The sequence below is a fragment of the Camelus dromedarius genome, chromosome 27 (assembly GCF_036321535.1).
Source record: "Camelus dromedarius isolate mCamDro1 chromosome 27, mCamDro1.pat, whole genome shotgun sequence".
Lineage (NCBI taxonomy): Eukaryota > Metazoa > Chordata > Mammalia > Artiodactyla > Camelidae > Camelus > Camelus dromedarius.
In genome coordinates, this window is record NC_087462.1 from 158233 (window position 1) to 186186 (window position 27954).

The 27954-nt window shown below is 56.4% G+C and overlaps 1 protein-coding gene across 4 annotated transcripts; it reads right to left on the reverse strand.

Moving 5' to 3' along the window:
* Positions 1–57: 57 nt before the first annotated feature.
* On the reverse strand, positions 58–27158 carry SHC2 (SHC adaptor protein 2). 4 transcript variants are annotated; one of them, XM_064479591.1, is made up of 14 exons: positions 26610–27158; positions 15433–15503; positions 13696–13756; positions 13483–13602; positions 11718–11771; positions 11546–11597; positions 11321–11447; positions 10317–10479; positions 9796–9853; positions 5696–5845; positions 4705–4734; positions 4286–4601; positions 1977–2110; positions 58–730 (listed from the first exon to the last, which is right to left on the reverse strand). In XM_064479591.1, the coding sequence occupies exons 1-14, from the start codon at positions 27120–27122 to the stop codon at positions 567–569; spliced, it is 2013 nt and encodes a 670-aa protein (XP_064335661.1). In that variant the 5' UTR covers positions 27123–27158; the 3' UTR covers positions 58–566. The 4 variants fall into 4 exon arrangements, with proteins under 4 accessions (XP_064335661.1, XP_064335662.1, XP_031292689.2 ...); XM_031436829.2 differs by having other exon boundaries at positions 594–730; positions 4291–4601; positions 26610–27153; XM_064479592.1 differs by lacking the exon at positions 4705–4734 and having other exon boundaries at positions 26610–27154.
* Positions 27159–27954: the final 796 nt, after the last annotated feature.

The following is a 27954-nucleotide window of genomic DNA, read 5'->3' on the forward strand; positions in this document are numbered from 1 at the left end:
CCGACCCCTGACCTGAGAGGGCCTCTTAACGTGCAGGTGGGCTCAGACTCCTCAAGGTCATTCCCAGGTTTAATTACAAACAGATTCCAAATGTCCATCCAGGTTGACAGCAGGGAGGGCGGGGCCTCACAGCCACCTCCGCCAGGGGCCACTGTCCAGGATTTGCCAGGATGCCTCCCTCATCCCAGGCGAGCCACAAGGCTGCCCCTTCAACATTCCCCATCAACACATCCACACCAGCACTCGGCCTGGGCTGAGGACCCAAAGCACCTCGATTCCTCCCCAGAAAGACAACTGTGCACGGATTTTTCAGGAGGAAAGACTGAGCCCAGCCAAGCCAGGAATCCCTCTCCATGCCAGGGAGGTGAGCTGATGTCCAGCCCTGTCAGGGACCTTGGCCAGGGCTCCCAGGTACGTGGCTGCTTTTTGATATATTTTCCTTAAAGGCGAGAAAAGGTTCTGTCTTTGGTATATGCACCCTCACTCCAGGTGAAAGGTGCAGGCAGGTGGGGGCTCAGCAGGAGAAAGGGGCCTGGGGCCCCGTCTCCTGGCCCAGTTGACCCAGCTCAGGGCCACCTGGAGAAGGAAGATTCCAGAGACCCACGCAGAGGAAGGAGAGACAGCGGTGGTTCAGGCCCAACCAGGGTCCAGACAAAGGCTGAGGAGCCCCTAAGGCCACGACAGGGGCATCGGGGAGCAGGGCCAGGACCCGCGGGCTGAGAATCACCACCTGGGGAAGACAGTGAAGGAGAGGCCAGGGTCAGCAGAGACAGCATCAGAGCCCTGGGTTCAGGTGTCAGAGTCCTCAGTTACAGGGCAGCAGAGTGACCCAGCGACAAGCCTCAGACTGGGAAGGGCCAGGGCTCAAGTCCCAGCTCCTCCATGTACTTGCCGTGTGACCTAGGAAGGTCCCTTAAGCTCTCTGTGCTGCTGCTGCTTCTGCAAAGTGAGAAGCTATTAACAGTACCTGTCTCAGAGCTGCGTGGGAGTCAGCACGTAAGTATGTGGGGAGGAGCACAGTGCCTGGACATAGCAACTTCTGCATTAGCCGCTATTATTACTGCCATCAGTGTTGTTTCTCGGGTCACAGACAACTTAGGGGGTAGAGGGAAAGCAGGTCGTACCCTAGCGCCTGCACCCACAGCCCCGTGGCATCGCAGATCACTTCCGGTGTTCCCTAGGCCCGCCCCAACCCCTGAAGCCCATTCCTGGACTGGGAATCCCTTCTCTGCCTGCAGCCGAGGCCTGGCTGAGGGCAGAGAGGAGGCCAGCCCAGTGGGGGAGGAGGCAGGAAGGAGGCTGTTGTCATGGGGACAGGAGAACAGCCCAACCTGGCCCAGAAGCCTCTGGCCTTTGGGGAAATTCCACGGCCCCTTTCCCTGCCGGAGCTGGGTCCCCAGCTCCCAGCTTTCCTCCTCCCCAGAGTTGGCTCGCCCACCCCCTTACCCCCCTGCACCCAGCTCAGCAGCAGCCTCCCTGGCCTAGAGGGCCCCCACCTCATCCCAGACCCTCCCTCTGAGCAGAGAGACCCTGGAATCACCTGGACCTTCCTGTCCTTCCCCGATTCAAGACTTTCAGGGGCTCCCAAAGTGGCAGGCGCAAGGTGCACCTTCTCCCCCATCCACCTCTCATCCCACACCGGCCCCCCTACCCCGGACTCAGCCATTCTGGGCCCTCCTCCTGCGTAGCCAAACGCCGCCTCCTCCTAGAGATTTTTACCACCAGTTCAGTTCAACCCAGAGTTACCACAACAACTCAGGGAGCGACTGCTGATGGGGACGGGGTTTCCTTGTGGAGTGATGGAATTTTCTGGAATTAGATGGGGAAGGCTGCACAGCACTGTGAAGTTACTAAAACCCTCTGCATTATGCCCTCTGAACGGATGACCTGTGTAGTATGTGCATTCGTCTCAGTCTTTAAAATGAGGAAAACCTGGCACACGGGGGCATGCTGGGAGCCCACATGGACGTGCGCACCTGGCTCAGGGCTCCCGCTTGACCGCGCCGCGCAGGTGCAGCTCGCTCCCCGCGGCCACGATGGGCTGCCCGTGCTGCAGGTGGTAGTCGACCAGGTGGCTGATGCTTTCGAACAGTGCGTCCTTGGTCCGCACCTGTGGGGCCGGGGCCTCTGCGTCAGCACCACCAGGAGCTGCGTTTCCCAAGCCCTCCCGGCGACTCTGACGCCTGCTCAAGTCTGAGAGCCTGGGTCAGAGACTTGCCTCATAATCCCAGAGCTACGTGTGCACCCAGGCTCCAAAACCACCAGCACTCCAGGGCCACGCTTCCTATAGCAGGTTGAACAGTAGCCCCGGAAAGACACATCCACATTTAACCCCTGTGAATGGGCTCTTATCTGAAAAAAGCATCTTTGCAGATGCGGTTAAGTGGAGGGTCTGGAGATGAGGTCATCTTGGATTACTCAGATGGCTCCAATCCAACAAATGGTGTCCTCATCACAGAGACGCAGAGAGAAGCCACCAGAACACGGAGGCAGTGACTGCGGTGATGTGTCAATGAGCCAGGGAACCACAAGAGTTTGTAGCAACCACAGGAAGCAGGGGGAGAGGCCTGACCTGGACCCCACCTCAGAACCTCAGAAGGAACCAGCCGGGCCAACACCTGGGTCTCAGACTTCAAAACAGGGAGAGAACACATCTCTGTGGTGCTAAGCTGCCCAGTTTGCAGTCATTTGGGAGAACAGCACTAAGAAATGAACACACCCTTGGAACCTTGTAGACATACCTCCGAACACCAGAATCACCAAATACAAAACCACCCTGCATCTCAGAATGGGAAAGTCTGAACATCCCGGGGTGCAGACCTGATGCAACACAGAGACCCTCTGGCCCTCTACTGCCCAACTTTCCTAGGTGGGGCCAGGCTCACAGGACACAGACCACCTGGGAGTGGGCTTCCAACGCACAGGCTGGGCCTACGGCAAACCACCTGTCTCCACGGTACTGGGGTCAGGGCCCTGGAACCTGCATGTTAACCAAGAATGCGAGGGGGTTCTGAAGCCTCTCTCCTCCTGGAGGTCTATTTAACAGAAAGGGCATCATGCCAGGCAGAGATCAAGGCTGTGAGCAGTGCGATCAGACATGGGGGAGGAGGTGGCTCCAGGAACTGAAAGAACCAGCCAGGAACCACGGCCCCACCTGGGCCAGGCCACACCCCCCAGCAAAGTTTGCCCTCTGTGGGGACAAGGAGCACAGGTAGCCACCAGGGCGATGCCCAGGATTCAGGTGGACACAGTTGAAGCACATGGTAAACCCTGAGAAGCCCCTGAACACCCTAAGCACCTGTCACCTGGGAAACAACCTCTAAAGCCCGAGGCCCTTGGATACTGGCAAATGCATCAAAACCCTAGAACTCCTTGTAAATTATAAAGTGCTTTGTGGACCCGAAAATGCTTCAGGAGCTGTTGAGTGCCAAACTGCATGGACTCACAGCCACTGTAAGATGCACCCCTATTTTATCTACCACAGGAGAGGATAAAACTTCCACGTAAAATAATGGTAAAAGGTCAAAGATGCAATTTATGATTAAAAAAAAAATCCAGACTTGAGATGTCAAAATGAGAGAAAGAAAAGTGTATTAGAGGACTGAAGCAATTTGGTAACTTGCACACCCTAAAACTCCTTTGAAAATGAAATGTGCTTTGTGAACCCTAAAATACATTATAAATGGAAACTACCATATTTATCATTCAAAGACATCACATTTGTAAGACGCACTAGTGATGACAGAACGTGGGGGGGGGGTGCATCTTACAATGGGTGAAATTTGTAAGCCCTGAAAGGCCTTGAAATTGGAAAAGCTTTTATAACCCCCCAAATGCTTTATAGACTGGGAAACCCTTTGTAAACCTAAAAGTCTTCTTAAACTGGAAAATACTTTGTAATTCTAAAGTACCTGGTAATGGGGAATAGAATCTGTAAACAAAAAGCGTTCTGTAATGCGGATAGTACTGCATCAAACCTATAGGGAGCTTGGAAGGGGGAGCCCTGGGCCTCCTGCAGAGAGGAGGAGGGGCCCTCCCCCAGCACCACCCTCCCCACACTGGCTCTGGGCCCTTCTTCACCCCTCAAACCCCTTCCCCCACCCTCAACCCCCTTCCCGCCCCTCCCCTGCACCACACCTGCCCCCCTCCCCCGCCGCACTCCCCCCACACCTGCTCCTGGCCCTTCTTCACCCCTCAGACTCCTTCCCCCACCCTCAGCCCCCCCCCCCCCCCCGCGCCCTGGGCCTCCTGCGGAGAGGAGGCGGGGCCCCTCCCCCGCGCCCACCTTACCACGCCCTCAGGGTCCACCAGCAGCAGGTGCTTGGGCTGCCCCGCGTGCATGCCAGTGAGGACGTACTGTCCGGGGTTGGTGACACTGTCGCGCACGAGGAAGTCCCCGTCGGCTCGAAGCAGTTTCTCGGCCGCCCGACGGCTCATCTGGCCGTGGTACCAGGGCTCCTGCCGCAGCTGCTCCTCGGTGGGGGCGATGGGGGCTCGGCGGGTCGGGGGGCTGGGCCACTGGTCCTCCACCGGGAGGGGGGCTGCCGCAGTGCCCGCCGCAACGGAGCACTCATGCAGCCTCAGGGCGTCCTCAAAGGGTCCTGCGGGCGAGGAACGTGCGGGAGGCCAGGCGGGCAGCTGCCTCCTCGGGGAGAGAGGGGCCTGGGCTGGGGGCTCTGCTCCAGGGGTTTGCCCAGGACTCACCCTCTGAACTGGGCAGCACTGACCGAGCACCTAAGGGGCATCAGATCAGACCTTGTCATGTCACTACTGCAGTGCCAAGAAATCGAGCTGTCAGATGGTGGGCAAGGGGCTTTGCACTCTTGCTGAAGGAAGAGGTTTCCAGCTGGCCTGGGAGCTCCTCGGGGACCTCCACCTAGGGAGGTGTCCTGGGGGAGGGAGATGACCCTGCCTGGGCCAGCACAGAGCCAACACACCCACGGTGCTTGTGGAAGGGGACGGAATTGGTGTTGTGGGAAAGAAGGAGCGAATTTTGTTGTTGTTTTTTCTTGAATGGAGGTACCAGGGATTGAACCCAGGACCTCATGCATACTAAGCACGCACTCTACCACTGAGCTATACCCGCCCCTCAGAAGGAGCGCATTTTGGACACAAGCCTCCTCCGCTCGGCCTCTGGCTGGGGCATCCCAGAGGGAAGGAGGAGGGGGCTCCACCCTCAGCTGGTCGCGCTTTCAAGACGCGTGTCAGGCCTCCCTCCTCAGGCTGGGGGACCCCCAGAGAGCAAATGGTCCCTCCCCCACGAGACTGCGCTTCATCGGAAGGGGCTGGGGCCTCCTCCCCAGACCATGGAGTCACATGAGCAGGGAGTTTACATTCCCTCATCAGACTGGGGAGACCTAGAGATGGGGGGGTGGGCGACCCCCACCCCTAAGACTGAGGCGTCCCACAGAGAAGAGAAGCCTGAATCGCCCCCGCTACACAGCCGCTCTTTCAAGGTATGAACTGGGCCCCTCCAGTCACACTGGGGACGCCCACAGAGAGGAAGCTGGGTTAACCCCAACCCCCGCCCCCGACTAGAGGGTCCCCCGGAGGAGGAGCCGCCAAGACTTCCCTATCCTACCGGGGAGTCCACCGGAAACAGGCTCCCCCCACCCCCACCCCGCGACCCCATAACTTCTCCCAGGGGAGAGGGCTGGGTGGGCACCGCCCCTCAGGCTGGCTGGCCCCCACGTACGCATGTCGAACAGGTCCCTCTGGGGGCTGTCCTCGGGCTGCAGCGGCTCGGGGCCGTCCAGACCCTGCGTGTTGACGTACAGGTGGTCCTCGTAGTCTCGGGGGCCCCGGGCGTCCGCCTGCACGTAGCCGTCCCCAGGCGCGGCTGGCGCTGAGGAGCGGGAGGCGCTGGGGGTCAGCCGGGGAGCCCAGGGGAGGGGCCCTGGAGGGGAGCCCCGCCCACACCCGGCTCCCCGCCCACCTCCCCGACCGAAGGAAGCCACGCCCTTTCCGCGCGGGGCCCTCAGGGGTGTAAAACCCCATGAAGGCCCAGCCGGCGGCCGTTGGGGCACGGAGGTCCACACCAAGGGAGGGGGCAGCTGCCCCCCAGCCCTCCACCGTCCCTCTGCCAGGCAGGAAGGTGGCCCTGGGGCCAGAGCTCCCAGTTTGAAGAGAAGCCAGAAACCCAATGTTTACGTTAAATCTCCGCATTTAAAAAATAATAACAGTAAAACTCTGTTCTCCCTGCAGTTATGTTATCAACATGACACATAGGTCATTGGTTTGCTTGTGCTCTGTTTTAGGGTTTGCTCACTCTTCTTTCTTTCTTTTAACTTTGTTTTTGAACGGATAAAGCATTTTCATGGTTCAAAGGCCAGAACTCCACTACCAGGTGCCCTTGGAGGGTCCCATTCGGATTTTGCTGGGTCAGGACCCCTGTCCAGCCCTGTTCCCAAGGCCTCACCCACGCTGTATTATCCGACTGTTGGACTTCCGCTCACCTGGTGGGTGAGAAATGGCACCCTGGGGGAACTAGATTTCCATTTCTCTTATTTGAGGGAGGGAGGGTTATTAGGTTTCTTCATTTATTTATTTGTAATGGAGGTACTGGGGATTGAACCCAGGGCCTCATGCATGCTAGGCATGCACTTTACCACTGAGATACACCCTCCCCCACCTCCATTTCTCTTATTCTGAGCAAGGTTGAGCATCTTATCCTATTTTTTCCTTAGAACTGTCCATCCACTTCTAAAGGCCTCCATTTTTACTCTTTGCAAGGGAAATAATGATTTTTTAATACACTGCATGGCCAAATCCAGCCCAAGGCCCTGGAGCTGTAATGTCTCTTCATGCCAATTGTATCATTAACCCTCACAGGCATCTGGGCTCACATGCCAACTCCACTCTCTGTGCCCGTCTCCTCCTCTACAAAATAGGGGTAGCATCTTTATAAGTAGGGGTGAAGATTAAAACCTCGGGCAACAGTTATGGTTCAACATGAATGCCAATGCTGTTCAGGCCCTGGGTGGTCAGTGGGGGCAGACGGACCTCAGCCAAGGCTTCCCAGTCTGCACAGAGGAAGCACAAATCCACCCCCCCACACACACCCCCCACCCCCGCCTCTTAGAGTCAAGGTAGGGTGAGAGGGAGGAAACCGGGTTGCCTGGAGGGAACTGGAGATCGTCATTCTAAGTGAAGCCAGAAAGAGAAAGAAAAGTACCATATGATAGCACTTATATGTGGAATATAAAAGAAAAAGAATGAACTTATTCACAAAACAGAAACAGACTCACAGACCTAGAAAACAGACTTATGGTCACCAGAGGGGAAAGGAGGTGGGAAACGATAAACTGGGAGTTCAAGATTTGTAGATACTAACTACTATATAAAAAAATAGATAAACAACAAGTTTCTACTGTATAGCACAGAGAACTATATTCAATATTTTGTAGTAATCTATAATAAAAAAGAATATGAAAGGGAATATTCATATGTATATGCATGAAACATTACGCTATAAGCCAGAAATTGACACAACATTGTAAACTGACTATACTTCAGTTTTTAAAAATGGAAAAAAAGCAATCAAGCAAGAAAGAAACCTGGGTTGCAGGAGTCCAGAGAGAGAAAATTCCTGGGCATTGGAGCTGGGGCATTGATGTATCAGTAGGAGTTCTTGGTCAGAGAATTGGGAAAGGCATGACAAGAACTGATGACATCATGTGCTAAGCCTCAGGGGTAGAAAATTATAGTGAGCCCTGGGAGTCAGGGGTGAGCAGCCAGTGTCCCAGAGAAACAGTAGACTAGGGCCACATTAGAGCTGGGCACCTACTGGGTGCCCAATGCCATGAGCGTTCTTTAACCGCAGGCACTGAGAGCCAGTGAGAGTTCTGATGCTCGGCAGTGAAACACCCAGATTATTTGGGAAGACCTAAAAAAAAGCTCAACACAGATTTTTGCAAGGCTGAGAGGAAACAGGCAGCCACAGCAGGGCTGGCGGCCAAACAAACCACCCAGCCACATTGGGGAGCAGTTTGGCCGCTTCCCCTACTGTGACTAAGGTGCACACTCTGCTCCACAGCTCAGTGTCCACAGGAGGGACACATAGGGGGCATCAGAGGGTGTCTACCGCCATGTATATGAGTGGAAGCCATAAAAAGGGGGCCACGTAGGAAGCAAACTCCAGGGACCGGGGAGCAGCACACAGCTGTGCAGAGGATGCGCTGATGGAGCCAGAGCCCCAGAGGGGGCCGATGGTGCCTGCAGCCTGCCTCCAGGGGCCTCACTTCTTTGCGTGCCTGTTCCTGCAAAGTCTGAAAGGAGACACAAAAGTGCCTGGAGCAGGTGGCGAACTTGGAGCTGGGGCAAAGGAGAATTTAGCCATCTCTGTCATTTTAAATATTGTAATAGAATAGGCCGAAAACCCAATCATTTTGTTAAAAGCTCAAATTAGCTGGTGGGATGTAAATTGAGAGGGTAGCTGTGTGATTTCTATGAAATGGGGCGCCAGCTGCTCTCCTGGGGATGGACTCTATTAAGACTCGTGAACACGGCTGAAGGGTGGACACCCACGGCCATTCCTCGCACCACTGCCATCACCGCAAACCCATGGAAAATACCCAGATGCCTGTGAGTAAGGGGCAGGCAAAATCAACAACGTCCTTCACATGGTGGAGTACTACACTGTGGTGAAGAAGAATGGTGGTGGCTGCTGTGCAGGGGTGTGGGGAGAATTCCAAGATGGATTGTTACCAGGGGAAAAGCAAGGTGGAAGCAAGGATACACCACCATCTAAAAAACGGAGAAAGCAGACACTACCAAAAAATAAAATTACAGGCTAATATCTTTGATGAATATAGATGCAAAAATTCTCAACAAAATATTGGCAAACTGAATCCAATAACACCTCAAAAAGATCGTACACTACAATCAAGTTGGATTCATCCCAGGGTCACAAGGATGGTTCAACATATGCAAATCAATCAATGTAATACACCACATCCACGAAAGAAAGGACAAAAATCACATGATCATCTCCATAGATGCAAAAAAGCATTTGATAAAATTCAACACCCATTTATGATAAAAACTCTTACCAAAGTGGGTATAGAAGGGACATATCTCAACATACTAAAACCTGTTTATGACAGACCTACAGCCAGCATAATACTCAACGGTGAAAATTTGAAAGCCTTCCCCTTAACATCTGGAACAAGACAAGGACGCCCACTCTCACCACTTCTAGTCAACACAGGGCTGGAAGTCCTGGCCACAGCAACCAGACAAGAGGAAGAAAGAGAAGGGGTCCAAACTGGAAGGGAAGAGGTAAAACTGTCCCTATATGCAGACGACATGATGCTATAGACAGAAAGCCCTGAAGGTGCCACGCAAAAACGACTAGAGCTAATAAAAGAATTCAGCAAGGCAGCAGGACGCAAGATTAACATAAAAAATGGGGAAAGCAGTATCTGCTTGAGTTGGCTTGAATATACATGCAAAATTCTGGAAAAGTAATGGGAACCTCAACAGTGGTCACCTGATTAGGGAGATGGATAAAGCTAATAGGGGCAGGGTGACTGCTTGTCACTGAGTATCTTTTCATACGCTGGTGTTTTGAACCACGTGATGCAGTATCAATGCCCAAAATGCAAGGAAACCAGTGTGCACAGAGAAAAAAAAAGCAGATGCTGTCAAATCTCACAAGAGCTCGGGGAGTAAACACAACTCGTCAGTGAAAGCACAGTGACACGGTGACACAAAGGGGAGAAGCATGTGAAGGGTGGTGGGGACTGGGGGGGGGGGGCTGGGCACCCGACAGTCCAGAGAGTGGCCCATAGGTACCTGAGGGGCCCATGTCCCACTGCAGGCCGCGGGTGTCTCTTCGAGCAGGAGATGCTGCCTGAAAAAAAGAGCAAGGGGTTCTCCTGCTGTGATTTTCAAGCACAGCCCCCCAGTCTCCCACCCAACCCTCCCCAATGGCCCGTAGCACCCCTCTTCCCAGCACAGCCCCCCAGTCTCCCACCCAATCCTCTTGTAAGTCAGATGTGAAGCCCAGCTCTGAACCCATCCCCCACACCCGGGTCTCAAACTGTCCTCATGGCCACCGCACAGCTCTGCTGCAGCCTCACTGGCCTTCTCCACTCAGAAGGCCTGCCCCTTGGCACAGGCTGCTCCCTGCTCCTGGATGTCTTTCTCTGCACTGCTCTCCCAGGCAACTCCTATTCACCCAGCAGAGCCCAGCCCAAAGTGTGCCCTCAGGACCATGACCATGCCCTCAGGACCTTTGACCATGGCCAAAGTCGGCCTCCTGTCGTACATTCTCCACTTTACTCGTCCATCCCCTGAGGCCCACAGAGGCTGACCTGGCCGAGGGCTCCAGGGGTCCCGAGCGGGCAAGGCTGTGTGAGGGCGAGCCTGGAGTCCACCAGACCGCCCAGGGGCGGCTCCTTCCCCGGGATGCTGTTGTAGTAGTTGTGTTCCAGCTCCTCCTCATCCCCCCAGGCCGAATCCTCCAGCCCGGTCAGCCTGCAGACAGGCAGGGGCCCCAACATGCGATGGGAGTGGGAGAAAGAGTGGGGCTCCCAAGAGGGCACCAAGGCTCCAGGCTGAACTCTGCACGGTGGAGGAGGGGGGCACAAGCCAGGTCCAGGGACCCTGAACCCGCTCCTGCCATCTGAGCCTTGGACCTGGACCTGGGTGACCTCTTCTGTCTGTCAGAGGGGGTACTGCACACGTCTGGGCTAAACTGCCACAGGTCCTCAGAGGACAGGTCCTCAGCGGGGCGAGTCCTCGCACTGTCTGCCTGTGCGGCGCTGCTCAAGTGCACAGTGGGCTTCTGACCAATCCAGGTCTTCACCACTTACACTAACACGCTCCTGTCTGCTCAGATACTCAAATAGCCAACCACAGGCCACCGCCTGGGTCTGCCCCCTCCGGAGCTGAGCAGGGCCTCCACACTTCTAAGCCTCAGAATAGTAAATGCTTAAGAAAGCACTCAGAGAACAGTTGATGACATCTCAGAGATGAAATTCAAATTTTGGTGTCTGTAAACAGCAGGCTGTTGGCACACGGCCCTCAGACATGATCACACACCCAGCTGGGCTGCTCGTGGCTGCAGCCAAGTGCCCTCTGCAGAAGTGCTGGCCGCCCAGGAGACTCGTGAAGACCCCAGGACTGTGGCCCACTGGCTCCCGAGCCCTCACCTGGCCAGGAGCGGGATGTTTTCATCCCGATTTTACAGAGGAAGAAATGGGTCCAGGGGCTGAGCCGCGAGCCACGATGGGACTCACAGTGAGGAAGGCACAAGGACCAAGCCCAGGGGGAGGGGAGGGCAGAGGTATGGGAGGATAGGGCAGGCGGGCCATACCTTTCCAGGGGCAAAACCACCTTGGGGGGGCTATGCAGGTACTGTTTGAAGCGTAGCTCGAAGGCTTGCCCCACGGTGCTGATGACACTCTGGGCCAGGCCCTCGCAGCACTCCAGGATGTGGCAGGCTGGAGGGCCGTGATCTGGCATCAGCGGGCCGCCCCAGCCCCCGGACCCTGACCCCGAGCCCACCCCCACCCCCACCCCCACCCCGCTGCAGCCTCACCTCTCTGGTTGATGGGGTCCTTGGCCACATAGGCCACGTAATCCGCCATGTCCTGGGGAGACAGGGCAGCAGGGGAGGGTTCCCAGCACCCTCCTCCAGCACCGCAGGGCAGGGGTCTCAGGGCTGCAGGGACCAGAGGGGCCAGAGGTCCACCCCTAGTCCCTGGCCTTACCGTGTCGCCACCCGATGCGAAGGAGATGGACTGCATGTGGTGGTTGGCGATGATCTGTCCGGAGAGAGATCACCCGTCACAGGGCTGACGTTTCAAGGTCGTGGTGGGTGGGGAGTGGGGGGTCCCAGCTAGTATGAGACCAAGTCCACAGGGATGGACCAGAAGGACAGGGTTGTGGGGATGGACACGTCCCCTTGACTGGACTCCAGGATGACCAGGAGTCCAGCCGGACATGGAGCCCTGCAGCCAGGACAGGACGCAGAGACCACGTATGTGGGAGGACAAGCCCGCCCCTCCCTGGCAGACACCCTCACATGTGACACAGAAACGCACTCGTACTAAGATCCTCACACAAACCACACTCTGGCACACATGCACAGACACACCTTGATTTGCAGATACACAGCGTCCCACACACAGATTCCACACACCAGCGCCAGAGACACAATCACTCACACATACTCAGGCACTCTCAAGCCCACCTTCACCCCTGACACATCAGCACTGGCCCTCACACCCTCCCACACAGACACCCAGGCGTAGCACTGCCAGACACAGTCACACACTCGCCCTCAGACACACGCCCCACGCAGCCATGCAGGCATCGAGGAACTCGAGCAAGATGCACCAGAGGCGCCTGACTCTGCCCTATCAACCCTGGCAGCGCCACCCGTATGCTCGTTTGCACGCTTATTCTCATGCTCACTTACATCCGTTCACTCATTTGCGCGCTCATTTGCATCCACTTGCTCATTTGCATGGTCATTTGCATTCATTTGCTCACTCACATGCTCATTAGCATCTATTTGCTCATTTGCATGCTTATTTACATTCATTTGCTCATTTGCATGCTCATTAGCATCCATTTGCTGCTGCCCATTGCTGTCCTGCGTGGTTGTGTCCCTCTGAGACCCAGTGAGCAGCACAGATGGCCGAGCAGGGCTGAGCCCATGCACCAGGCACCTCCCCCAGCCGGACACCTGCCCAGGAAGGGCCCCACTGGAGTCCTGGTCTGCAGACAGGCAGAGTCCATGCAGAGGTGGGGGGGGGTGCATGAACGTGCTGGCAGCTCCCCTCCGCACCCACACTGCTCCCTCCCCAGGGCTGGTCCAAGCTCTCCTCCCTGGGGCCCTGGCTCCAGCTCCCCCCACCACCCCAACCTCATGCACCCACTACAGCCCACAGCCAGAGGTTAACGCTCACACCAGACTACAGTCTTCCTGCTCCAGACTTCCCAGGATCGCAGCATTCTCTGGAAGAATCCCAGTTCCTCACCATGACCCTTGCTAACCTGTCCAGCTCCACCTCCCCAGAGGGTGACCTCTGCTCAGATGTCCTCTCCACACCTCCTCACTCAGCACCAGCGTCACCAGCTCGAGAAGCCCTCCAGGACACCCAGGCTGGGTCCCAGTACCTCATGCTCACTGCCCTGGCCTGGCCTCACAATCCCACTTGGAATTTGAGGTTAGTCCCTCATTTCTGCAGTTTTATTGTGGTCATTTGTTTCCACCATAGATTCCAAGCCTCCCTGGCACCGCAGACATTGGGGCCAAGTCCTGGGCACTGTGGGGTGTGCCGTAGCCCCCCGGCCCCTGTCCACTCGATGCCAGGAGCCCCCCCCCCCAGTGTGACACCTGTGGGCCCTGGCCCAGGGTGGGGCCCGGCACGTGTCCAGGTGAGCAGTTCACACCAACACCTGCGTATGAGTCCACAGACCTGGCCCGTGAGGCTGGCGGAGGCTGAGGCTGGGGCGGGCGGCACTCACCTGGCGCGTGGCCGGCACCGAGAGGTTGAGGCCATCGATGGAGATGCTGACTGCAATGCTCATTCCTGCGAAGCGCAGGTTGCTCTTACCCAGGATGGAGGCCAGCGCCTTGTTGGGGGCCTGAGAATGAGGGCAGAGGGCACGGGGGAGCTGCACGGGGCAGCCTGGGCACCAGGGAGGCTCCCACCTGGGGATCTTGAGCCCCTCGCCCACCTTCTTCTTCCAGGAACCCCTGACACCAGGCACAGCCTCATGGAGTCGGGTGATGGCTTCCCTGTGGGCGGAGGCAGGAAGGAGGCTTAGAGAGCTTGCAGGGGAGGGGCAGGAGTTCAGACAAGGGTGGGGGTCAGAGGGAGATGGGCTGAGGAAGGGGTGCAGTGGATCCCGGGATGGGGAGGGGCCGAAAGGACGCTGGGTACCTGGAGGCATGGAATGGGGGCTCCCGGGGCTCCCCGCCCCCTGCCCCACATGCACCTGGCCAGTGCCCCTGCCCTCAGCTCTGACCAGCGGATCCCCAAGCCACAGCCTGACCTGAAGTCACAGGGGTCAGATTCAGCTAACACAGCCCTCGAGCCTGAACCCCAAGTTCTGCATGGCCACAGGCTGGTCAAGATTCCCATTCGTGGCATGAGAGGATGACCTCTGCTTTGGGCCCCCAAGACAGTGGCCAGGGAACTGACCCCTCAACGGTAGGGGAGAGACCTCTGCAAAACCACTAATCTCCGAGAAGGGACTGGGACTTGAAGGTCAGATGGACGTACAACAAGCTCTCAACAATGTTGGTGTCTCGAGGAGAAACTAAGCCTTCACACTCTGCAGAGGGGAAGGTAAACGGTGCAGTAGCTCCTCAAAAAGTAATGCACAGGACCGGCACTCGGCCCAGCAACCACTCCCAGTGCACACCCTAGAGACCAGAAAACACGCTCCACCCAGAGCCTGCACACGCACATCCACAGCAGGATGACTCGCCAAAGGGTAGACACCACCCAAATGCCCATCAAGTGAGGATGGATAAACAATGTGTCCCTCCACACACTGAATGTCACTCAGCCGTGAACAGGAGAGCAGCACTGACCCTCGCTGCCACGTGGACAGACCCTGAGAGCACGACGCTCAGTGAGAGAAGCAGACACAGAAGGACACACAGTGTGTGACTCCACGGATGTGAAACGTCCAGAACAGGCCAGTCCCCAGACACAGGGAGGGGGCTCCTGGTTGTCAGGGGCTGGGGGGGGAGGGGTTATGCTAATGGGGACGGGGCTTCCTTTAGGGGAGGTCAGACTGTTCTGGAATTAGGTAGAAGTGATGTTTGCATAGCTCTGCAAAGATAGCAAAAACATCAAATTGTACGCTTTGAATGGTGAATTGTTTGATATGTGAATTTTGTCTCAGTAGAGATTTTTTTCTGTCTATAGTGAAGGGACTAAGTATTTCCGACGTGCAAGAAGATGTGGGTCCCTCCTGCCCAAGCCTGGCTGGACCACAGACTCTTGACTCGGGTCCAGGCAGCTCAGAGCATCAGGAGATCGACGTGCCTTCTCTGCAGTAGACGGGCTCCCAGCCCCTCCCAGCCCCAACCTGAGTCACCACCTGAGTCGGCCAGACCCGGCCAGTCCCACGACGAGCTGGGGTGTCTTCAGCACCCCTCGTGGGACCCACATGCTCTGGGAGGGATGGGCTGTCATCTCCACATTACAGAGAGAATACGGGGTCTGGAGAGCATGGGTGACCAGCGGTCGGTGACAGAGCTGGGACTCAGCCATGCTGGCCCTGCCCAAGACCATTCTAACCCTGCGCAGCTCTGCTCCCTGACTTGGGGAGGGAGCTGCCGCTAAGGCCGCCACCTTCGACTCCAGCACAGACTGCTACCCAGCAAAGCCATACAGCAGTTCTCTCAGCAGGCAGAGTGGAGATGCCCGGCCCCCCAACAGCCCGGTCTCAGAGGCTCACCTGGTGACCTGGGTGCGAGTGCTGAAGTCCAGGGAGCGCATGGAGCGGAGGACTTCGATGCAGCCCATGTACTGAGGGAAGAGAGGACAGGGTCAGCCCAGCAGCACCCTCCTGGGGACTGACTGTTGAACCCATGTCCTCCCTCTGGCGACATCTTCACCCTCCTCTCCAGCCATACACAGCTTGAGCCCTTGTCTCTGTCCTCATAACCCCACCCTTGTGGCCCCAGGGCCTTTGTACCTGCCATCTGCATGCGGTTCCCTTCCCCAACCTATCTGTAGACCGGTTGCCTCCCCACCTCCAGGGTCAGGGTCATCTCCCCTGGAGCCGCCCACCCTGACCCTAAGTAAGCTGCTCCACGGAGGCCAGTGGACTCCGCCAGGCTCAGTCCAGCCTGTCTGTTCATCCTCTTTCTGCTCCACTAGAACCTAAGCCCGGGAGGAGCAGATGGCGGTGGTCCTGCTCACTTCTGCATCCCCAGAGCCTGGTACAGGGCCTACAGGTGGATGGAGGCCGTCCGGCCCATGAAGCCCAAAGCATTGACTGTCTGACCCATTACAGGACAAGTGTGCCGACTCCTGCCCAGACCACCACTCCACGGACGGTAATTCAGAGACTCCGAGAGAGGATGCGGGGCCGTGGGTGGGGGCAGAAACAGCCAGCAGAGCACCCGGGGCTCACGTGCTGCCAGGGCGAGATGAGGACTGGACAGTGGTCAGCAGTGCCCTCCCACGAGGCACCCTGCTGCAGCGGGGGGGGAGGGGGGCAACCTGGTGTAGCCGGTGCGGAGGGCCCTGTGGCTGTGTCTGTCATGGGAGCCAATGCATGTGAACCACCCAGAACAGGCACACCCACAGAGACAGAGAGTAGGTTCACAGTTGTCACAGGCTGGGGAGGGGGCTTCCTATTGGGGTGACGGAAGGTTCTGGAACCAGAGAGAGATGATCGTTGCACAACCTCACTTAAGAACTAAATCCCACTAAGCTGTACACTCTGAAATGGTTAGTGGTTAATTTAGTTATGTGAATTTTACCTCAATGTTTCAAAACCAATAAACGCACAAACGCTTTGACCCTGAAACTCCACTTTTAGGACTTTGTCCCAGATACACCAGCCAGTGGGCTATCGATGTGTGTATAAGCTGCTGTGTGCAGGGCCCACACCCCATCCTTCCCTGCAGGGCTCCACGCCCCTGGCCCCGGGGCACCTGCCACCCGCTCTGGTTCCCTATGCCCTCCCTCGGCCTGCCCGTCCCTTCCTGCTAGGACCTGCAGCACAGAAGGAATTAGCAAGAAATTGACAGCCCAAAACTCAACACATCTAGGGTTGCGAGGTCCAACACAGGATGCCAGTTAGGTTGGAATTTCCAATCAATGATGAATATTTTCTAAGTAAAATAAAGCAGGAGATGGTGCGGGGAGGTACAGCTCAGTCATAGAGCACGTGCTTAGCATGCACGAGGTCCTGGGTTCCATCCCCAGCACCTCCACTGAAAATACATACAAAAATAAATTTGAAAAGACACATGCACCTCAATGTTCACAGCAGCACTATTTACAATAGCCAAGACATGGGAACAAACCAAATGTCCATCGACAGCTGACTGGATAAAGAAGCTGTGGTATATTTATATGGAATGGAACACTACTCAGCCATAAAAAAAAAAAGAATAAAACAATGCCATCTGCAGCAACATGGATGGACCTGGAGATTGTCATTCTAAATGAAGTGAGTCAGAAAGAGAAAGAAAAATACCATATGATATCACTTACATGTGGAATCAAAAAAAAAAAAAAGGACACAAATGAACCTATTTACAAAACAGAAACAGACGCACAGAGAACAAACTTATGGTCACCAGTGGGTAAAGAGGGCGGGAAGGGGTAAATTGGGAACTCAAAAACTGCACCTCTTAAGAAGTGATGGAAGTGTTAGCTATCTTGATATTGGTGGTGGTTTCATGGGTGTGTACATCTTTCAAAATTCATCACATCGGACATCTGAAATACGTGTGGTTTACTGTACAGGAACCACACCACCATAAAGGTGTCTAAATATATATAAAACCTAATTACCTCCCCCCCCCAGAAAAACCTGGACACCAAATGATGCAGGAGACATGCTTATACTGAAAATTACTTGTATTCATTGGAGCTTTAAATTTAACTGAGCAGCCTGTATTTTTGCTAAATCTAAACAAATCGTGGTACTTGGAAGAGTTTGCAGCTGTGAAAAGAAACAAATTTAATGTATTTATATGAAATTATCTCCGAAATATAGCATCAAGTGACAAGAGCAAGATGCTGACTGGAGGGCACGGTGTGTGCCTCCTGTGTGGACAAGTGGGCCAGGGAGGAGCACACGTGTGCACAACATGTGTGTACAGTGTGTGTGCACGTGCACGTGTGGGTGAGTAGCTTTAGCAGGACACAGCGGCTGCTTCTGGAGAGGGGAACCAGATGCTGTCTGCAGCCCCTAAACACGGCCACAAGTCACCCCCTCCCCCTCCAGGCCGTGGCTTGGCCATGACACATGCGAGGCCCAAAAGGCACTTGTCGCTGGAGCTGGCTCCCTTGCTGCCCTGGGGACCCGGAACCTGCTGGGCCAGCATGCGGGATGCTGAGACATGCAGCCCACCCCCACCTCCCCAGCTGACATGGAGCCACTCTCCACGTGATCTAGAAGACCATCCAGCCCCAGTCAACCCACAGAATCACAGAAATAATAGGTGTTTGTTCTTTTCATGCCCTAGGTTGTGGGATGGTTTGTTACACAGCAAAAGTTAATCAGACAGTGACTAGGGGAAGAGAGGGAGCAAGCCAAGCAAAGGTACAGGCAAAGGGAACAGCAAGTACAGGCCAGACCTGGGACCGAGCTCTAAGAGGCAGGCTCACTCCAGAATGGCTGGAGCAGAGAGGCAAGGGGTCGCCAGGGAGAAGAGGACGTGGGGCCCTGGTGCTGTGATGAGGGGTTGGGTTTCATTCTGAGCAACTTGGGGGGCCTGCTTGGAGAGTTTTAAGCAGGGGAGGGGGTGAACTGATCTGTCTCACCTTCATTGGAAGGATGATGGATGGATGGATGATGATGGATGGATGATGGTTGGATGATGGACTGATGGATGTTGGATGGATGATGGGTGGATGGATGATTGATGGATGGGTGGTGTATGGATGGATGATAGGTGGATGATGGATGGATGATGGATGGACAGATGGATGACTGATGGATGATGGATGGACAAGGGATGGGTGGACAGATGGACAGATGGATTGGCATGGATTATATGCCAGGTATGTGTTAGACGTGCGGAACCTCAAAGAGAATCAGCTGTGGTCCCTGCCCCCAAAGCAGACTCTCACACTGAGTGGACAGCTTTGGTGGGGTGCTGGCCACTCAACGAGTACCTTCCCTCTAGCCAAGCATGAGTCTAGAGTGGTGTCGGTGCTGCCAGGCCGCAGGGTGAAGGGTTCTAATCCACCCTAATTAGTGTGCAGCCCACTCTAGTGTGGCTGAAATCCTCCTTGTGCCCCCAGCCCCACTCTGGAGGAAGTGGAGGCATGATTCAACAGCACAGGACAGGAGATGCAACCGGGGCCCCCATCCTGGAGGGCAGAGCGCAGGGACTACAACGGCAGGGCAGGGAAGCAGGTGGCTGGGGCGAACACCTGGTAGTGATGACGCTAAGCCACTTGTCACAGGACAGGTTCCAAGCACGCTGCGTAAACAACCTCTTTTAACCCACTCCACCCAAACCCCGTGCTACAGCGACAGCACTACCCTCAGGAAACAGAGCCCGAGGACAGCAAGCAACCTGCTGAAAGTCACAGCTGGTAGGCAGCACAGGCAGGCTCTGAACCCGCACCCTGGGCTCCGCAAGTGGTGGGGGCCTCAGCAAACTGCGCCCTCAGGGGCCAGCGGGACCCCGTGTTGCCAGAACACCCAAAATCCAGGGCTGTTTTGGGAAAGCCCCCAATTTGTAAATGATGACAAGAATTTGAATTTTTATTTTTAAATAGAAGGCAGGAAAAAAAAAAAAAAAGGCAGAGGTCAAATTCAGCCCAGGCCTACCCATAAGCATGACCTCTGACCTAGAATCCTGAACTCTCCAGAGGCCAGCCCAGAAGGGTCTGTCCACATCGCCACCCCCAGAACCTGTGAACAGGACCAGACACTGGAAGGGAGTCTTTGCAGACAGAATCGGGTCAAGGATGTCAAGATGAGGTCACCCTAGATTTCAGACAGATGACCTTACAGGAGGAAGGCAGACAGGGTCTGAGACACAGAGGCACAAGCAGACAGTGTGTGGAGCTACAAGCTGAGGGCTGTGGCCCCCAGAGGCTGGGAGAGAGCCTGGAACAGACCCTCCCTGGAATTTGGACTTCTAGCCTCCAGAACCAGGACAGAATACATTTCTGTAGGGTTTTTTTTTTTTTCTCCCAGTATTTCTCCCTTTCTTTTAAAGTATTTTTTTATGGAGGTACTGAGGATGGAACCCTGGACCTTGTGGTGATCAATCCTTAGGCACCGGAAGGTCTAGGGGCCACGTGCTCACGACCATGAAGTAGTTAATTTCTTCCATTTGGTGGTGGGTTTTAGCATCTGAAAAACTCAGGAAATCTGCATGAGACCCTGTTCTCTGGGTCCTTCAGAGAGGGGCTCCACGGAGGATCTGGGGGATGGTCTGTCCGGGGAAGGCCCCACAGGGTCCTGCTCGGTGACAGTTTTACGATATTGAATTACTTCTCAATTTTTTAAATGTGTATGAGGGAGAGAGAAAATTGCATATTGCTACCGTAAACCTCAGGTTCGATGCCTAGCAGTGTTTCCTAATAACCAATAAATAAACATACAATTATCCAACAGAAAGCGTCCATCCGGCAGGAACTGTCCGTGAACGACTGCCGGGCACCAGGCTACCTGCAGAGTCTCAAAGCCCTCCCCCAGGCCATGAAGTTCAGGGACAGGCAGAGCTGACTGTCGGGGACTGTGGGGGGCCAGCAGGGGGGCCTGGGCAGCCTGGGGCTGGCACTTCACCGCACGATGCTGTCCCTTGGTATCAGAAGTCTCACCAAAAAAGTCCATCCCCACAGACCCATATTAATTATAAAAGAAACAATGGGGGCCTCTACCAGGGAGAAAGGTCACCTTAACAGAGTGCATTCATCTCCTGGGGTGGTCGTAACAAAGCACCCACCCTGGGCGGATAACTGTCTCCCAGTCCTGGGGCCAGACATCCAGAATCCAGGTGTGGGCAGGGTGGTGCTCCAGCCCAAGGCCCCAGGGGAGGGTCCTTCCAGCTCTTCCGGCTCCGGGGGCGGGGGGGGGGGGGGGGGGGGGAGCTGGCAGGCCTTGGCTTGCAGACACATCACTCTGGTCTCAGCCTCTGTTGTCATGGCTTCTCCCTGGGCATCTGTGTCCAAACTCCCCTCTTCCTATAAGGACACCAGTCATAGGAGGGCCCATCCTGATCTGGGGTGACCTCTTCCTAGATGACTGCACCTGCAAAGGCCCTGCTCCAAATACAGTCACATTCCAAGGTCTGATGGAACAACTGTGGGGACGCCACTCTCCTCAGGACCCCAAGTGATCAGAGTTCCAGCACCAGTGCCGGGACACAGGGCACCCCTGTCTCTGGACCAGACACCCTGAGGAAAGCAGAGCACATCTCCCCGCTCCCCACCAAAAACGCACAACCTGGACCCTATGTGTGAACACCGGCAGAGGGCCCGCTCACAAGCTGGCTGGAGTGGACTCCTGCAGACGCCAGTCCTGTCCCCAGGGACGTCAGGACACTCCGCTAGGCATTCGCATATGCAGAGCCCTTTAGGGTCACCACAACCCCAACCTAACCCCTAATTTTACACAGAACTGGAGCATTTAGGGCATTTTTTGTTTCTTTTTCTACTGTGGCAAAATACACCTAACATTAAATTTACCATCTTAACTGTTTTTAACTGCACAGCTCAGTGGCATTAAGCACATTCACGCTGTTGTGCAACCCTCCCCACCACCGTCTCCAGAGCTTCCTCATCTTCCCAAACTGAAACTGTCCCCACAAAACACTGACTCCCCAGCCCCTCCCCCAGCCCCAGCCTCACCGTCCACTCTCTGTCTCTGTGGATGTGACTCCTCCAGGGACCTCCTGTGAGTGGACTCAGTGTGTGTCCTTCTGGGTCTGGTTCTCTCCCTGAGCATCACGTCCTCAATGTGGTCCACCCACATTGAAGCAGGTGCCGGAATCTCCCCCCTTTTTAAGGCTGAGTCATAGTCCACCGTGTGGACGGACCACATTGTGTTTGTCCCTTGTGGACACTTGGGTTGTTTCCATCTTTCGGCTGTTGTGAGTGATGCTGCTGTGAATGTGGGTGTGCAAACATCTAAGTTCCTGCTCAGCTCCCATAAAAGAAAAACACTTTCTACCCTAGATGTGTACACACACACACACACTCACCCTTGCCCAACGTTTCAATCATACATTCTATTCCTCATTCTCTTTTGGGTGTATACAAAGGAATGGTATTTCTGGATCATATCGTAATTCTCAATACACTCAACTTTTTGGTGTGGTTTTAATATACACTGGATTTAATGAAACTATCTCGAATATTGAGAGGTGGCTTTATTTTGTGTCATTCTGACTTTACCAGGAGTTGTCCACTATTTTGGAAAATCACACTGCCTGTAGCAGCTCTAATGGTGGCACTGAAGTTGCCAGAGTAACACCCTAGATCCATGTGCAGCTGCTGTGTGAACGGCAGCCTCTGTCTGTGTCGCTGCACCTCTGAGAGAGGGAAGCCTGCACAGCTGCGCGCTGAAATATCTGCTAAGTTGCTGTGAATCGCTGTCTTTGTGTTTCTCCTTTTTATTGATGTTTTATTACATCACATTGATTTTAGGGGAAATAAATGTGCATATAGGTGTTACATATGTTTGGTGTTCATTTCAAGGTGGAGGGTTCCAAAACACTGGTTATAAATGCGTAGGGGGTTAATCCAACAGGACTGCAAACAATTGGCTTAAGCTGCCAGTTCTCAGACCTGAGTGGATGTTGGAATCACCCGGGAGGCTTGTACTACACTGGTCACTAGGCCTCCCCCCAGGGTTCCTGACTCAGCAGGCCTGAACATGTGCACTTGGGACAAGCTCCCAGATGCCTGGGCACCACACTCTGCTCATCACTATTCAAGCCAGTTTGGTGGCCCACCTCCCCTGCCATGAATGGAGTTGTACATCTCTGGCCAGTGAGGTGTGGGGAGAATGGAAGGGAAGGTCTTCTCTTCTTCCAGTGGATGTGGTTGGATCTGCATACGACAGCTGGTGCTGCAGCCGCTATTTTGTGACCATGAGGAAAACTAAGCCAGCATGGTGAAGACAGCAGTGCAAAAAGATGGAAAGACCTGGATCTTCAGAAATAATAATTCAATAAGTCATTGAATTAATCCACCCTGGAGCCATCCTACCCCTGGCCACACCCCACCCCTCGCCTTCAAGGAATAAGCTGCATCTGCAGCTAAAAACACCTCAGCCCAGTTAACTTCCCACCATTCCCACCCCCCCAACCCCCCAGCCTTCACACCACCTCGGAGACCTGCCTTCAGGAAAGACAGGGCCCCGAGGGCAGCTCACGGGGTCTCTGTGCCTCAGTCCACATCTCCCTGGGGAGAGGACACAAGTGAGGGAACCTCGACAAATGGAAAGGGCTTGTTTAGTGAAATTTTCATACGGAAGAGCCAGGTGTGGAAGAAAACGGGATGGAGCTGCGGGCTCAGCCCAGCTCACTTGCTGGGTAACAGCCATGCGTCACTCGGACGCCTGCCCCTTCCGACCTGGTCTGAAGACCCAGGGGACATGTCCACCTAGAGCTGATGGCCCAACAGGGGGCCACGTGCCCAGGCGGACACTTGAAATTAAAGTGAAGCAAAGTTAAAGCTGATTCCTTAGTTGCACCAGCCCCATTCAAGTGCTCGCAGCCACACGTGTCCACCAACTGGACAGCACGCATCTAGAACATTCCACGTCACAGAGCGTCCCCCGGGCAGCACTGGTCTGGGCTGATCCCCAGGGCAGCTTAAGGAGCATCACAGGACACAGTGGGGGAACATCCGGGAACAGCGTCCTCATTCACAAAAGATCCCGTGGGAAGAAGGCTCATTCCTGCCAGGCGAGGGGACAAGGGCACTGACGTGACACAGAAGGCTCAGCAAGGACTCCCGAAGCAGCCGTGACCACGTATCACAAACCCAGCGGCTTGAAGCAACAGAAGTCTATTCCTTCCCACTTCTGGAGGCCGGACGGATGTCTGCCACCCAGGCGTGGGCAGGGCGGGTCCTTCTGGAGGCTCCAGGGAGAAGCGGCTCCTGCCTCTTCCAGCTTCTAGAGGCGCCGCATCCCTGGCTCGCGGCCCGCCCTCCATCCTCACCGCCCGCCAGCAGCGCAGCATCTCCCAACTCTCTCTGACTCTGACCCTCACGCCTCCCTCTGATGAGGACCCTGTGATGACATAGAGCCCCTCGGGAATCCAGGGTCACCCCCATCTCAGAGGCTTTAACCCCACCTGCAGAGTCCCCCTCCGCCCCATGAGGTGACAAGTTCATAGAACCTGGGACCAGGATGGGGACGTCTCTGGGATCGTTCTTCTGCCAACCACCCTGTATTTGACTGTCGGCAGAGTTTGGGTTCTGTGAGAGGGGCCTCAGCTCTGCCCCTCTCCATGCCTCGGTTTCCCCACCCCACAGAAACATGGACCGCACATCCCCTCTCGGACCCAGGATGGGGCCTTACAGGCCCTGCAGGGAATGTCTGCTCCCGCCCTGACTTCACACTTCTCTGTGAACCAGGAAAGGACTATCTGGCTCTCACAACACCTGGTGGATGTGGGTACAGGGAGGCAGAGGGTCCCAGGGGAAGGGAGCTGGGAACTGAGTCTGGTTCAGGCTCTCTGGGGCCCCACCTCTCAACCAGCAGGAGTCAGAGCTCCTCACCCATCAGCCAGCAAGTTCCGTGGGCTCGGTCTCCAGCAGGGGCACTGTGGCCCCCTCCCCACGTTGCCCGGGCCCAGGGCTTCCCTCCTCGCTGACCATACCTAGCTTCCCCCAGGGTCTCTCCACCCCACCCCAGCCCCACTTCCACAGGGCTACAGGAAATATCCTTTCAGCATCGACTCTGCCTGGCTCCCCTGCTCAGAGCCATGCCAAGCCAAGCTTCTCGCCACAGTAAGTTCAGTGTCTGTCCTCTCTCCATCAGCTCCACCGCGAGGGTCTCCTGCTGTTCCCAGAACATGCAAGCTCACTGCTGCCAGAGGGCCTCGCACTTGCTGTGAACTCTCTCCCCAGGCGTTTCATGTCCGGGGCCTCCGTGGCTTCAGATCTCAGCTTAAGTGTCATCTCCCAAGAGGCGCCTTCCCCACCAGCCCAGCTAAAGCAGCCACTGGTCTCTTGTTCTGACATCACTTGGCTTTGATTTCTGCAGAGCACCTACCAGTATCTGCCATTTCCCTGTTTGTCTCTTACTTATTTACTGTCAGTCTCTCCCTCTAGAAATCTAAGCCCCCTAAGGGCGGGTATCAGATCTTTCTCATTGCCGACCCCACCGCCACTGCCTGGCAGGGATAGCCACACACTAAATCTTTGCTGCACTAATGAAAGCGTCAAGATCGTTGGAATAATCCAGCAGCCTGCACCGCGACAACGCGAGTGTCTGAACTCTGAGCACACCTAATCCCCACATCCATGGCCAATGGGTAGACATGGTTTGCCCCGGAGAGGGTGTGGTGTGAGGCCCAAGGCATCACCCACGAAACATCTTGCTACAGAATCAGTCTTGAAACCAGTGAAGCTGGGATTCAGCAAAAGAAGGGACTGAAGGTCAAGTTAGAAGGCACCAGGAGAGAAGAGATAGGTCCAGGATGCGGTGCTGTAGGCCTGGACCACACTTGTAGGAGTGAGTGTCTGGGACTCACGGAAAGTCAGGGCCACCGGGGGCCCCCATAACAAAGCACCACATACTGGGGGGGGGGCGGGTCGAGGGGAGGCCCTTCCCCCTATTCCAGCCTCTAGTGGCGGTGAGCGGCCACCCTGGTGTCCCTTGGCTTGTGGCTGCACCCCTCCATTTCTCCCCTATTGTCATGTGGCCCCTCCCTGTGAGTCTGTGTGCAAACCTCCCTCTACTTACAGTGACACCAGTCACTAGGGTGGCCCTAATTCAATGTGGCCTCATCTTAACCCGATTACACCTACAAAGACTCTATTTCCAAATAAGGCCACATTCACAGGTTCAGAAAGTCGTGAATTTGGGAGGGACACTACTCAACCGAATACTGGGAGTGGGGGGAAAAAAGGTGTTGGGGCCGTTTGTAAAGGAAACAAAAATGTAACAACCAAATGCAAACACATAAACTTCCTGGATCCTGGTCCCTAGAAGCAGACTGCGGGAATGTGACAAAGACCTGTGGGTCTGTAGGGGGTCAGCCATCTGGGAGCCCGAGTGGAGATACGTCTCCGACTGGCCTCCCACGGGCCGCTTATCTCCTGATGGTTCAGCAAAAACGACACACGGGGGCAGATACACTATCCGGAACGTACAACGTTAACGGGCTGCAAGTACGGGCGATCCACTGGTCCCACTCTTCTGTAGGAAAGGTTCATTTAAGCAAAACCGGGACAAACGAAGACCCGTTTCTTTACAGCACATTCCAAGTCCCCAGAGTCTCGTATCTCGAATCCTGGGGCCTGGCGGGGCGATGGCCCTTCCCAGATACCCCTTCCCCGCGCCCCTCAAGGTCTTCGATTCTGCTGAGGGGCGCTTTCGGTGGGGGTCTAGGTCGCAGGACGCCCCCACCCGGGTCCTCACTAGCTAGACTCTCCAGCCAACCGGAATGGGGACTCTGCTTCACCTGCGCATGCGTGCCCCCCTCCCACCTGCCGCCCTCGCCCCGCTCCTCCCCACGTGACGCCGTGGGAACCTGGACCCCACCGCCCCCCTCCGGTGGGGGCTGCCAGCTGAGGGCCGGCTGGCGATGGGGGTCTGGGGCGATGGAGAGAGGAGGCGGGATGGAGAGGAGAGAGCTGGCTCTCAGGGTTCAGAGTGTCCAAGAGAAAGAAGTGGGGGATGGGAGCCCTTGTCCCCAGGCTGGGTCTCCAGCGAGGATGGGATCCCAGGGGTCTCGCCGGCGCACTCACCCGCACGATGTAGGAGACCCCAGGACCCAGGACCCTGGCGTCTGGGTGTAGCCAGCCGTGCGCCGGCTTGTGGATGAAGCTGCCTTTGCGGATCCACTCGTCGGCGGCGGCGTCCGGGGGCCCGGCCGACCCCCGCGCGCCCCGCGGCCCCCGCGCCCCCCGCGCCCCAGCGGCCCGGCAGCGGCTGAGAGCAGGCAGGGGACAGGGCGCCATGCAGCGCGGCTCGCAGGCGCCCAGGACCGCGGCCGCCAGCGCAGGGACGCCGGCCGGACCAGCCGGCTCGGGCTCGGGCTCGGGCTCGGGCTCGGGCTCGGGCTCGAGGTCGGTGGCCCCGGCGCCCCCGGCGCCCCCGGCTGCCCGCGCCGCCGCTGGGCCGCGGCCCAGGAAGCCGGAGGGGGCCGCGAACTTCCACTGCGGCATGCGCGGCAGCAGCGCGCAGAAGGTGGTGGGCGCCTCGGGCTCCGGGGGTGCGGGGGGCGCGGGGGGCGCGCGCCCGCCCGGACCCTGCGTCATGGCCGCGGCCGCCCGACCGAGCCGGACCGGGCGCTGCGCCTGGCGCGGAGGAGGCCCTCCCGCTCCCTCCCCGCCCCCGGCCCGGTGATGTCATCCGTCCAGCCCAGCGCGCAGCCGCGGGGGGCTGCACCCCTGGGACCCCCGTCCTTAGGCGTCCCGGCGCCCGGTAGGGAGGCTGGGGGAAACTGAGGCCCACCGGGGGCATGGGCGCCAACTCGGATCCGGCAGTCAGGGAAGCAGTGAAGTTTCGAACCCAGGACCCGGGCGGCGACCCCTTACTTCGCCCCCTACCCGTCGCCCAAGTTCCTGGAAGGACACAGGTGGGAGAGGCTTACAAATCACCTCCCTTCTTCCCTTTGTGACTCGGGAAAACTGAAGTCTGGAGAGGGGCGGAGGCGCGGTCAAGGACCTAAGGTCAGCCCCCTCCCTTCCCACTGTTCCAGCCAGGGTACTTGGAAATCACGCCGGGCTTTATTTCCTCCCAGGGAAACTGAGACTCAGAGAGGGGCGGGGGCCTGCCCGAGGGCACACAGCGCGTACTCGGACCTCTCGGTGCCAGGCTGGGCTGTCTGCGACAGCCTCTGCCGCCTTAGCCTGGGCCTCAGTTTCACCGGCTCTAAGCCGGGGCTGGGGCTGGAGGGTTACGGGCTCCTCCTGCATTTCTAGGGAGCCCTGTCCGGCATCAGTCCAACTGAACTCTTGGGCCTCAGCGTCGCAGGCCCGCCGGCTCCTCCATCAGCAGCCTCCTCGTCCCCCGCCAAGGCCTCAAGTGTTGTCGCCTCTGCACCAGGGAACGGACTGTCTCGGTCACCCCAGGACCCAGCCTCCCGGA

Bases quoted from the DNA above. Each gene is read 5' to 3' on its own strand.
- SHC2 (XM_064479591.1), bottom strand. From the start codon at position 27,122: ATGACGCAGGGTCCGGGCGGGCGCGCGCCCCCCGCGCCCCCCGCACCC. The intron at 13,757-15,432 runs GTGAGCCTCTGA...CTCCGCCCACAG, and splicing joins ACTCGCACCCAGGTCACCAG to GGAAGCCATCACCCGACTCC. The intron at 11,448-11,545 runs GTGAGGCTGCAG...ACGGCCCTCCAG, and splicing joins GGACCCCATCAACCAGAGAG to CCTGCCACATCCTGGAGTGC.